Source organism: Narcine bancroftii, chromosome 1, assembly GCF_036971445.1.
Source record: "Narcine bancroftii isolate sNarBan1 chromosome 1, sNarBan1.hap1, whole genome shotgun sequence".
NCBI classification, from domain to species: Eukaryota; Metazoa; Chordata; class Chondrichthyes; order Torpediniformes; family Narcinidae; genus Narcine; species Narcine bancroftii.
This window is the reverse complement of record NC_091469.1, coordinates 189950049-189963363: the sequence shown is the minus strand read 5'-3', so window position 1 is coordinate 189963363 and position 13315 is coordinate 189950049. Positions and strand designations below refer to the sequence as shown.

Below are 13315 nucleotides of genomic sequence, written 5' to 3'. Positions count from 1 at the left end.
ACAGGCGCCTCCTCCGCTTTCAGGTGGCCTCCCGACAGCCGTATAGGGGTATAATATGCAGCTTTACGTTGGGGTATTTTGGCCACTTGAAAGTGCCTATTGATAAGGTACAGTGCCCAATCCAGAAGGTCCTGTTTATAGGAATACCATGGCATTCAACACAAAGAGATATTCCCAAAATCAAAATTTTAATGTTTCCATTTTGTATGTACCAAATTCCCACGCTCACTTTAAATTGAGTGCGTTTCTACACTGCCGCTATTACATTCCCACGCTCACTTTAAATTGAGCACATTCCTTCATTGCCGCTATTACAATCCTACGCTCGCTTTAAATTGAGCGCGTTCCTTTAATTCCACTATTACATCCCCTGGATGTTTATGAAGCGAAACAGATTGTAGGCAAAAACTAGAACAACTGTAGGTCAGCAACTTCCAGAAGATTGGAAACAAAAAAATCATTGATTTTCACAACTTGGTTGGCAATTAAATACGCAAACTTAAAATCACACCTGCGGCCGTCATTAACATGGATGAAGCCCCAATTGCCTTTGGCATCCCTGCCATAAGAACTGTGGCTGCTTCTGGAACCAAAACTGTAGCCATAACCATGACCAAACATGAAAGGTCATGCTTTACTGTAGTCCTTGACTGCACTGCAAGTGGCACTAAATTCAAGCCAATGATCATATTTAAGAGAGTAGCATTGCTGCAATTTAAAAAAATGCCCAATACTTTGCGCACGGTAACAAGAAAGTTTGGATGGACTCCAATATTATGAAACTGTGGGTGGAAAGATGTTACAGGCCTGGATCAGGTAGCTTTTTCCTCCCCTCACAAAGAAATCATTACTCTTATTTGATTCCATGGCAGCTCACAAAGAGAATTCACACAAAAGACTATAAATTCTGTTGGCACCCACACTGCAGTAATCCCAGGTGGGTTGACATGTAAACTGCAGCCACTCGATATTTTAGTAAATCATCCATTCAAGACATTCATCAGATCACAATGGGAGGAATGGATGCAGAACAGCACTCATGAATTCACCCTAGTTAGACAGCTGAAAAGAGGAACCTATGCTGAAGTTTACGAATGGGTGGCCAGAGCATAGGATAACACCAAAAACTATCTGCAAGAGGATTCAGAAAAATCAGCATCGTATATAATGTTAATGATTCCACCACTGATGACAAAAAAGAGAGATGGTGAGTCTGTATCGACTATAGTAAAAGGAAGAACGCTTGCAGACTGTCCTAAGGTATTTTAAAGATAGTGAACAATCCTAGTTTGAAGGATTCAAAGGGGTGATGGATATTGATGATGATGCAGGCGGCCTATTGTAATATATATTTTTTTGGCTTTAACAGGTTGTCCAGCTTTTTAAACTTGTAATTTAAGATGTTTTATGGTTATTTTAAATTAAAGCGATTGAAAAACAATTTACTTTAAAACCAGAGGCTGGTCAATTAAGTTTACTTTTGGGGGCGTGGCAACGCAAAGGACTGAGACAGACTTGTTTTGGTTGAGCTCTCTGTGAAGAATGCTAAATAGATAGTTAAAACTTGAAAAATCAAGATTTTCTTCATCAAAAATGGATAAGGCTAATACAAAGGAACCAAGGCAACCAAGAAAAGACCGAAGAAGTTTCTCTTCAACAGGGAACTTTGGGTGAAAGTCTGAAAGGGAGCTGTGCAAATATGTCGATGGGACCAGCAGAACCAGGTAAAACTGGGGAGTCGGGTCAAGAGCTGAGCATCATCATTGAAACTCCCCAGTTCTCCACTGCCACACCAAAACATGGTATCGCACACCACATCCTCACCCAAGGACCTTCTCTGCACACCCAAACCTGACGCCTGACAGGTTGCGGCTTGCAAAACAAGAGTTCCAAAAAATGGAGGAACTTGGAATTATATGCAGGTTAGATAGCCTCTGGGCTTCCCCACTACATATGGTGACCAAAGCCACAGGAGGCTGAAGACGTTGTGGGGATTACTGGCATCTCAACAACCACTACCACTGCAGAACGCTACCCTGTGCCCCATATATGGGACTTTACAGTTAATCTTCACGGGGCCAGGATATTTTCTAAAATTGACGGTGTGTGGGTACCACCAAATACCTGTAAATCCGGAGGATGTGCCAAAGACTGCCATCATAACACCGTTTAGCCACTTCAAATTTTTGAGAATGCCTTTTGGGCTCAGTGACTAATGGATACAGTGGGGTGTGGCATGTGTCACATTTGTGGCCCGAAATGTGAAGTTAATAAAACATTAAACACAAGTTTATCAGGTAAACTTCTTAGTGCCTTTTTATTCTCCGGTTTCCTTTGTTCTCCTGCTTGTGTTCTTATCTCTCTCTCATACCACGTGACTTCCAGTACATCTCATACATATTCATTATCATGACATCCCTCCTTTAATCAGAAATAAACTTTACCTTCATTTATCAATATCCCTCGGAAACATACAAACATCGTAACTAATGGTAATACTATAACTCAACTACATAAAATTTACTTCCTACAGCACTCATACATGCACTTTATGATATAAGATTAAAATACTGTCCCAAAGTTCTTATTAAAACTATGGCACAAAGTCTTCGTATCGTTTGGGCACTTTCCGGTTTCGTTTCGGCCTGCCTGCGATATTGTCGTCACTTCTCGGTTGTTCACTCTCAGCGTCGGAAATACTGCTCGCCACGGCTTCGGGTGTTTCTGGCGCTCTAGTAGTCACTTCATCAGGAGTGCTGGTAACTGCCTCTGGAACATCATCAGGTCTCTCAGTTTCAGCATCTCGTATTGGCCTTTCAACCTCTTCACTCGATGTATCTCTGGACTGGTACCTTTTTACACTTGATACATTTCTCTTCTACAGGACTCCAGTCGGAGACTTGACTGTCACCATACTGCCACTTCTGGATACGACAGTATAGGGTTGATGGTAATAAGGTGTGTCTAGCTTACCACCAGTTTCATGCTTCACTAGAACATTATCTCCTGGCATGAGGTCTGAGTACTTGGCTCCACGTTTCGAATCTGTGTACAGCTTTGCTGCAACTTTCTTTTCAGCATCGTGGTCCCTCATCTCCTGGTCGTCTCGGATTTCCTTTATTTCTGGCATTTTTGTGCAGATTTTTCTTCCAAAAAATGCTTCTGAAGGACTTTTTCCAGTGGTTGCATGAGGCGTTCCTCGATAGACAGCCACATAAGATAGCAATGCTTCTCGCCAATTTTGTCCTTCTGCGTGTGCAATCCTCAATCGTTTTTCAATGGACTGATTTTGTCTCTCTACTTCTCCATTGGCTTGCGGCCATTTCGGAGTTACTTGATGATGGTGGATACCTGTGGTCCTCATGTATTCCGCAAATGTCTCTGAAATGAATTGTGGACCATTGTCAGAGTATAATGTAACAGGTAATCCATATCTTGCAAATATCTCTGCTAACGCTTGTATTGTTTTTTCAGTGGTTGTGGACTTCAACACCACGTACTCATAGTATCTGCTGTAGTAATCTATCACTACCATAATTGATTCACCCGTCGGTAAAGGTCCAAGAAAATCAACAGCTACGTCGATCCATGGTCCTGTCGGAAATTGCGTACTCCGGATCGGTTCTGGCGGATTACTCCTACTTGTGATTTGACATCCGTGACAAGTTTTAACAAATTTCTCTGCGTCTTTATCACAACTTGGCCACCATACCTTGGTCCTGAGGTTTTGCTTGGTACCAACAATGCCTAGGTGTCCTTCATGCGCTAAGGATACGATCTTCGGTCTCAATCTTTGTGGTATCACCAATCTGCAACCTCTTAATACACACTGTCCGATGCAACAAAGTTCGTCTCTAATGTGAATGTAAGCCTTGTGAGTACACTTGTCCCATTGTCCACTCTGTATGCATTCTCTTACTTCCATGAGTTCTGGATCACGTTCGGATTCTCTCTCGACTTCCTTCGTAGTCACAGCTTTCGGTGTCGCCTGAATAGCTACGAAGCGTACAAAGCTCTCTGTTTCTGTTCCCAATTCTGACTTGGATTGTGGACCTCCATCCTTCACCAATCTGGACAGCGGATCAGCAATGTTTGCTTTCCCTACAATGTGGATTACTTTATATTTGTAGGGTTGTAGTCTGAGTACCCATCTCTCTATTCTGGCACATGGTTTGGATCTAGGTGCATAGATCACCTCTAATGGCTTATGATCTGTGATGAGTTCAAATTCAATGCCGTATAATTATGCATGGAACCTCTCACAGGCCCATACAAGTCCGAGTGCTTCTTTCTCTGTCTGAGAGTATCTTCTTTCCACATCTGATAACGATCTGCTGGCATAGGCAATGATTCTTGGTCCTCCATCATGCATCTGGACCAACACGGCTCCTAAACCAACCGGGCTGGCATCCGCTATGACTTTGGTTGATGCCGCCGGATCGTAATATCCAAGAGTTTTTGCATCTGTCAGGCTTTGCTTCAGCGCTGTGAACGCTTTCTTCTGCTCAGATCCAAAATGAAATGGTACACCTTTCCTGTTTAGTTTTCTTAGTGGTTCTGCCACTGTAGCGAAATTAGGAATGAACTTTGCACAAATATTGACCAATCCCAGGAAACTCCTCACCTCTGTTGCGTTCTGAGGTGCACGTGCCTCTGCAATAGCTTTCACCTTGGCCTCTGCAGGGTTTAGTCCTTCCCGTGTAAGTCTGTGTCCCATGAAGTCCATTTCTGACACACCGAACTGGCACTTGTTTCCATTCACAGTAAGGCCTGCTTCCTGTAGTCTAGATAGTACACACCTCAACCGTTTGTCATGCTCTTCCTTCGTTGGTGCATGGACTATGATGTCGTCAGAAATGTTGGCAACTCCAGGAATGCCTTGAATCACTCGATGGATTTCATACTGGTAGATCTCCGAAGCTGCATTAATTCCAAATGATAGTCTCTTGTAACGATACAATCCACAGTGAGTCACAAATGTTGTCACATCTCGGGAATCTGGATCCAGCTCTAATTGATGATAGCCCCATTTCAGATCAATTTTTGAGAATACCTTGCTGGTAGTTAGTTCTTGAAGTATCTCTTCCACTGTTGGTATAGGGTGTCGTTCTCTAATTATAGCTTCATTGGCCATTCTCATGTCAACACATAGTCTTATGTCACCCTTTGGTTTTGGCACAATCACTACGGGACTGACCCATTGTGTCGAATGTTCCACCGGTTCTATAATGTCTTGTTCGATCAATTCTTTAATTTTGGCTTCGACTTTCCCACGAAGTCCAAACGGAGTTCGGCGCATTGGTTGTGCCTTGGGTTTGACCGTTTCATCTACCGCTAGCTTCAATTGTCGACCTTTCAGCTTTCCTACTCCTTGGAAGACTGCGGGGAATTCTTGCTTCATATCCTCGTATGACTGAATTGAATTGACACAAGCTCCAATATGAAGTATTGCCAGGTCTTGCGCTGTGCTTCTACTCAGCAATGGTTCTCCCCTCTCTTCTATGACCATAAACTCTGCTTCGGTGTGCTTATCTCCAGCTTCAACAGTTGCAGTAAAACATCCAATGGTCTGCAATGGCTTGGTTGCTGTGTATGGATACAGTTTCTTGGAACACTTCTTTGAGATACAGATGATCTTTTTCCTTTTCAACTTCTCCCATAAATGTCGATCAATCACATTACTGTCACTGCCTGAGTCTACAATGACCTGAACTGTCACTCCACCAATGATCACTGGGACCTTCTCATGATGTACTTCATTCAACGTAAATTGGTAACAACTCTGTCCCTCCTGGCTATCATCATCGTCACCGTCTATCTGGCAAATGGTATCTTTCTTTCCAGGATACTTTCCTTTCCCCCAGACTTTGCCTTTGGAATTGTACTCTTCCTCTTCTGGTCTGCATTAGACTTGCTTTTGCACTTCTTTGCAAAGTGGTCCTTACCTCCACACTTTCTGCAAACTTTGCCTTTCGCCGGGCAATATGGGTCTTTTCCAAAGTGACCTCAGTTTCCACATCGATAACACTCCACGTCCTGTGTCGACGTATATTTTGGCTGATTATGGCGATGTGAGAGCCTCTTAATTTGCTGGCTTGAGTTGTCTTTCAGGGTCATGGTATGAAATTGCCCTTCAACAGCCTCTAATGCAGCAGCAATGGTTAAAGCATCGGTGCGTTCCAACTCACTCCCTCTTTCCAGTAGACGTCTTCTGAGTTTATCTGATCTGCAGTGCTGTACGACTTGATCCAATAATTGGTTGTCCAAATCAGCTGGCATGTAATTGCATCCAATAGCTAGCTAGCGTAGTCTCGTCAGGTACTGAGCAATTGTCTGGCCATCTTCTTGTCTCGTTCTCCGAAACAAATGGCGTTGAAATGTAGCATTCGGTGTCACTACATAGTGTGCATTTAATGCATCTACCGCTTTCCGGTACTCATCCTTTCTTCCAGTATTTAAAAGTGTCTTAAATGTTTCCCGAACTGCGGGACCAGCCGTGAAAAGAAGTAACACCCTTCTCTGTGCTTTTTGTTCAACTGTACCGGTATGTAGAAATAGGCCACGACTGTCAGCATAGGATTCAAATTCTTCCAGCCATGCCTTCCACTTCACACTTACAGTGCTTGCATCACCCTTTGGGTCAAAATGAGCAATTCCACTATGTGTTAGAAAGTCACTGATGCCCCAGCCATGAGGAAATATTCCAGCCCCAAAAGTACTGAGTCACAGAGAAAATTCTTATCACCTTGAAGTTGTCTGTAATCCTCTGTAATCTTGTTTAGTCTTTAATTTTCTTCAAGCTTCTTTCATCCTCGTCGCCAATGTCACATTTGTGGCCCGAAATGTGAAGTTAATAAAACATTAAACACAAGTTTAGCAGGTAAACTTCTTAGTGTCTTTTTATTCTCCGGTTTCCTTTGTTCTCCTGCTTGTGTTCTTATCTCTCCCTCATACCACGTGACTTCCAGTACATCTCATACATATTCATTATCATGACAGCATGGACTTCCTTTTCATATACTTGGATGACACACTCATCTCCAGCAACTCCCACAAAAGAGCACTTGCAGCATCTGCATTCACTCTGTCACCTACAAGAGTTCGAACTAACTGTGAACCCTGCCAAATGCAAATTCAGACAGTCCTCTATCGAGTTCTTGCGACATCAGATCAGCAGCCAGGATGTTGTTCCATTGCCTAGCAAGGTGGAAACTATCTCAAATTCGCGAGACCCGATACGATCAAAGGAATCCAGGAATTTGTGGGAATGGTCAATTTCTATCATTGCTTTCTACCCTCTGCAGCTCTATTATGAAACCCCTCTTCGGCCTCATGTCCAGTGAGGCCAAAGAACTTGCGTGGACAAGGAAGACAATGTCCCTGTTGCATGGAGACATTGCATTTTCAATGCCATTCATGGACTATCCCACCCCTCTATTTGAGCGAAGATCCGCCTGATAGCTGACAAGTTTGTATGGCAAGGACTCAAAAAACAGGTCACATACTAGGCAAAGACATGCATGAACTTCCAATCTGCAAAAGTGCAAAGGCACGTGAAAGCACTACTTCAGCGCAGTTTCAATCATGTACTCGTCGACATTGTTGGCCCACTTCCGGTGTCATGAGGGTCTATGTCACCAACAGATTCACTAGTTGGCAGTTCCTATGTTGGACTTATCGACCAATTCATGTGCAGAGCTTTTATTTCTGCCTGGGTATCTTGGTTCGGCCTACCCACGCAATGTAGTGATGTAATTGGTTATGAGTATAGATTGGCTCCACCCTACTGGTATAACAGATGGTGCAACTTATCCCACTGGTCAGTAGAGGTGGCTTCTTCTGTTAATAAAAGCCTATAGAATGATACAAGTCTGGCCCTTGCTTATGGCATATCACGCACGTCACCTCTGAGAGGCCCAGTTTACCTCCGCAATCTGGGACATTTTGTCACGACTGCTGGGAATACAGCTCCACCACAAAACAGCCTACCACTCGCAGTCAAATGGCCTGGTGGAGCTGTTCCATAGGCACATGAAGGCTGCAGTGATGGCCCATCTTCAGGGACCACCTGGGAATAAGAATGGCACCCAGGGTTGGTTTATGGAACCCTGCTCATTGTACCTGGGGAGTTCATGCCCGTAGCACGCAGACAGGAGGTGCCACCGACTGAAGTCTTAGGCAGACTGTGGGAAAATTGGCCCCATTTCCCACGTCAAGGCATGGAATAACAACACCCTTCATACCAAAGGGCCTCCTGGACTGTGAATTTGTTTGTGCATAGAGGAGTACATGGGCCACCCTTACAGAGGCCAACATGAGGGCCCATGTCAGAGTGCTATAAAACAATTGTATAATTTGCTTACTGGACAATGAGGGTCATCCAGACACAGACACTTATGATTGACCGACTAAAGCCTGCTCAACTTGACCTTGATCGGTCCTTGCCATAACCCCTGATGCGAAGGCATGGATGACCATCCAAGAGTGGTGGACAGTAATGGCACCAGAGGTTTAGTCTCTTATTGCCGGTTGTGGTGGGGGGGGGGGGAAATTCCATGTAGCAGCTCATTAGAGGCTTAATCGAACTGGCTCGGGAGGTTCCAAGTGATGTCATGACATCACAATATGATGATGTCATTTGGAATGTGTGGGGTTTTAAAAGGTTCAGGTGATTGAATAAATGACTAACTGAACTTTGACTTGACTACATCTGATTATTTTCTTGTTCTTCATTTCGCAATGTGACACAGTTGCTATAGTTTTAAATTTATAAATAAAATTTTAAGAATAAATAAATAACACGTTTAGACAATACTATATGAAATTATATAAATCAGAATTGGGTGATGAAAATGAAATGGAAGAACTTTTAACAAATGTTGAGCTTCCTACGTTAGAAGAGAGAAAAAGATGACTTTGATACACCTTTTGCAAGGGAAGAAAGGGAAAGCTTTAGTTACTTAACAAGCTAACAGTCCCTGGGGAAAGATAGGTTCCCTCCCAAGTTCTGTAGACAATTTAAAGATTTGTTGATGCCTCTTTTAATGGATGTGTTGGACAAAGCAGTGGAGACCTAAACCCTGCTAGAAACTTTTTCAACTGCTAATAACGACAGTGCTACTGAAGAAAGGTAGAGACCCATTAAAAACCTCATCAAACAGACTAATATCACTTCTGAATGCAGACTATAAAATTCTAGCAAAGGAACAACTCAACAGGTTGGGTGAGTATTTACCAAAATGAGGGTTTGTTAAAGGAAGGCCTTCTTCAAACAGTGCAAGTACATTATTCAATAAAATTCGTATGGAAAAATCAAGGTTGAATCTTAACGTAACTATTTCTTTAGATGCAGAAAAGGCATTCGACCGACTAGAATGGTCTTTCTTATATAAAACGTTGGAAAAAATTTGATGTAGGCAGAAAATACATAAATTGGATAAAAACTCTATCATAAGCCACAAACTAAAATTATAACTAATAACCAATGTCATTTATTTTTCCCTTGAGTAGATCCAGTAGACAGGGATGTCTCCTATCACCAGCATTATTTATTCTAGCTATTGAACCTCTGGTGGAGATTATAAGAAGAGATCCGAATATTAAGGCTTCAAAGCTGGACAGGAAAAATACAAGATCAGTTTATTTTCTGATGATGTGCTATTATAGATGTCTGACCCAGCTGAATCACTGATGTGACAGAATATATCAAAATATTTTTGGGAGATAAATTGGAAAAGGTTAGAGTAGGTTACATATAAACACTTTAAAACAGATCTTATTTGAAATACTGGAGAATTCATATCCAGAGTGACTTGACAGAAACTTTGAAGAATGCCTATGGAGGCTTCACAAGTAGGTGTTAATTGCACTGACGTTGTGGAATGACTGGACTATTGTCTTTAAATCAACAGCAGAGACATAGTGGCTTCTCACCAGAGTGCTCAGAGAGGTTACTGATGGGTTCTTGTTTACCTAAAAACAGATGAACCAGAAGACTGACTCCTAAAGATTGATGGAGAAGGTCAGGTGGTTTTTGGCAAGAAGAGGGAAAAAGTAGTCTCTGACTGAGGGTCAGAATGTGTGTGTGTGTGTGTGTGAGCGAGAGAGAGCGCGAGCGAGCTGTGATAAGCAGCAGAAGCTTCAGAGTGGAGGATGGCTGAAAGTAGTGGCTGTCTGATGTTTCACTTGGAATAAGTGAAACAGAAAGGAACTCTGTGATAACCTGAAAGGAGGTCATCATCTGGAGAACCCTGATGGGGCAAGTTTCATCAGCAAGACACTAAGTGACTGAGGGAAGTTCCTCAGTTGTGGATATCCTGAAACAACACATCTCTTTCTGCAAACCTACAAGAACTTTCCTGAGCATTAACCATTTACCTTTCGAGCACCAAAACCTGGTGAACTTCATACACATTAAATTCTGTGCACAGTATAAGAATTGCCTGCAACCAGTGAACTTGGAAGAATGAGAAGTGAGATTGGACTGTGAACTAAGGAACTTTTCTAAACTTACCACACATTACACACAAGCGCGCTTAGAATTAGAAGGGGGGTTAGGTTAGGTTAAATTAAGTAAGTTGATAATAATATTAAGTTAAAGTTTGTTTCTATTTTCATGTTTAAAGATAATTAAAAGCAACAACTTTTGTTTAAGCAACCATTTGTCTTGGTGAATATCTATTGCTACTGGGTTTTGGGGTCCTTTGTGCTTGTAACACTGATAACATTACAAACTATATTAGAAAAATATGGAAGAATATCAGGATATAAAATGAATGTGGATAAAAGTGGAATAATGCCATTGCAGAACTTTGGTTATGAAATATGCCAAAAAGGTAGTACATTTAAATGGATGAAAGATGGAATTAAATACTTAAGAATAATGACAGATAGTTTACAGAATTTATACAAGCTTAATTACTAGAAAAGATAGAAAAAGATTTGCAGAAATGGAAAGATCTGCAAATTACATTAATAGAAAGGATAAATTGTATAAAAATGAAGGTAATTCCAAGACTACAATATTTCTTTCAATCGTTGCCTACTGCACTACCTAAAAATTTCTTTAAATTATTACATAATTGTATAAGGACAATTCCTATGGAATAACAAAGTACCAAGAACTGCACTGGAAAAGTTAACATGGGAGGACTTAGACTTCCAGATTTTAAGCATTATCTATCAGCACAAGCAAGATTTCTATTATCTTTGAAGAAAAAAGGCCCCCTTCATGGATCTGAATGGGACTGAATTCAATAAGAAGAGACAATGAAGGACTTTATTTATGTGGAATGTCAATTCAATAACAAAAAGAGGATAATCCTATATTAATACACATGATTAGAATAAGGCAAGAAATAAATGAATATAATTGGAGAAAAAAAACCAGGTACATCACTGAGGACACTATTATTTAAAAATGTACTACTGTCTAGTTGATGACTGTTATATGGAAGGATCTCATGTCTTTTGAACAATTAAGAAATAAGTATGGAGTAGCGAATGGGATATTCTTCTGCTTTCTCTAGTTAAGAGCATTCTTAAGAGAAATATGGGAACCAAACTTGGCCCCATCTGAAATTAGTGAGATGCAACAAACAACTTGGCTGGGGAATACACCTAAATTTATACCTAGGATGGATTTTGCTCTCCAAAATGAAAGTGCAAAGCCAGGTTTACAGAGATCAAGAGTCACAAGAATGAAAAGAATCTGATCTGATTGGTGTTTGGATAGCATGACATCAATTATAAATGCAAGATACAGATTGGTACAATATAATTTTCTACACCAATTCTATCTTACACCACAGAAGTTGCATAAAGCAAAATCTGAAATATCAAAAATGTGTTTTAGGTGTGGGATAGAAATAAGAACATTCTTACATGCTATGTGGTTGTGTGTGAAGGTGAGACCTTGCTGGCAGGATAATACAGAAATACTAACAAGGATAACAGGGGTGGCCTTCGCATCTTTCAATCTTTTATTGAAATAAGTAATTAACTAACTAAATTCCAAATTTCATTTGTTAGAATAGCTTTAGCTGGGACTAAAATATGGTGCGATTACTTGGAAGTCTGACAACCCTCGACAGATAGCACGATGGAAGACAGATGAATAGTTGTACTCCTATGGAAAAAAAATCATACAAAATAAAAAAATAAACATGATGTATATATAAAAATATGGCAACCATATCTGAATTATATAGGAGCCCAAATATAAAAACATGCTATTATGATAAAAATGTGAGCTCCCCAATGAAGATTTTATTTTTTAAACCCAATTGTAAGCCCTGACATTGTATGGATTTATACTGGGAAAAGGGAGAGCCAGGGTTGTTGTGTTTTGTTTTGTAAGTAAAAAGTTATATACATATATATCTATATTTAAATATTTTGAAAATGGAAAACTTTATGTATAGTTATGGAAAAAACAAAAGTAAAATATTCAAAAAAATTAAGTTCACTTTTTTATATTCAACGTGTAAAAATATTCTCGTATAGCGCGCATGCGTATAACATGCGGGGAGAGGGTACCTGATTTGTAAAATACACAAAATGCACAGTTATATGTGTAAAAAAAATACTGTACATATAGCAAATGAACAATGAACCCTCCATTTGAGAAGGGATGTGACATGACTATTAACAATTTTCGCCTCCCATCAATTTTGCTTGGTGACATGATTCAGTCTTGTGCTCTATTTGCCCCATCATTCCCCACATAGGTAAATGCCTGGAGGTCTGTGTGATGAACAATCAAGATGAAGTTTGGTTCTCTCAGTAATCCATATTATTATTGATTTTCATTTGAAAAATGATGCACCACAACTTTTAGTTTATAATCAAGATGATGCCACACTCAAATATGAATGAGCACCCCAATTTGTACCAAAAGTATAAGAAACATTTTCACCTTTCAACGACTGGGTACTTACTCTGGGTTCTGGTCGAAATTCACGTTTCCTCCTAATTCTTTTGAAAATGTCAGTCAACTCATCTTGTTTGGAAATTTCAGCAACCAGTTCAGCTTTTGCCTCCTCTGCTTCTGTTCTCTTTCCTCCAGATGTTCCAGGACCAGGTAGTGGTGCATCAATTGCAGGGTCTTCTGCATGCTCAATTAGCCATTCCATGGCCTGTGTTACAGACATACTATAGGGAAAAGGAAAAAACCTGACCAGACACAACTAGAATTGATAGAATTGAGTGTTCCAAATCTCAGAATGTTTTTTTTTAAATAAAGTAAACATATACAGCCAACCTATTTTCCTCCATCAATGGAGAATTTAGGAAGGTAAATCCTTTGGAAAAATAT

At 40.6% G+C, this 13315-nt stretch overlaps 1 protein-coding gene across 3 annotated transcripts in view; it reads right to left on the bottom strand.

Moving 5' to 3' along the window:
- The window catches only part of ubac1 (UBA domain containing 1), a 76830-nt gene that overhangs the window by 44924 nt on the left and 18591 nt on the right, over positions 1–13315 (bottom strand). For all 3 annotated transcript variants that reach the window (XR_011340192.1, XM_069885532.1, XM_069885519.1), the window contains exon 7: positions 12939–13152. Coding sequence is in view for 2 of the 3 variants with exons in the window: in XM_069885532.1 (XP_069741633.1) it covers positions 12939–13152 (214 nt within the window). In the remaining variant the exon portion in view is untranslated. The remainder of the gene's footprint in view (positions 1–12938; positions 13153–13315) is intronic.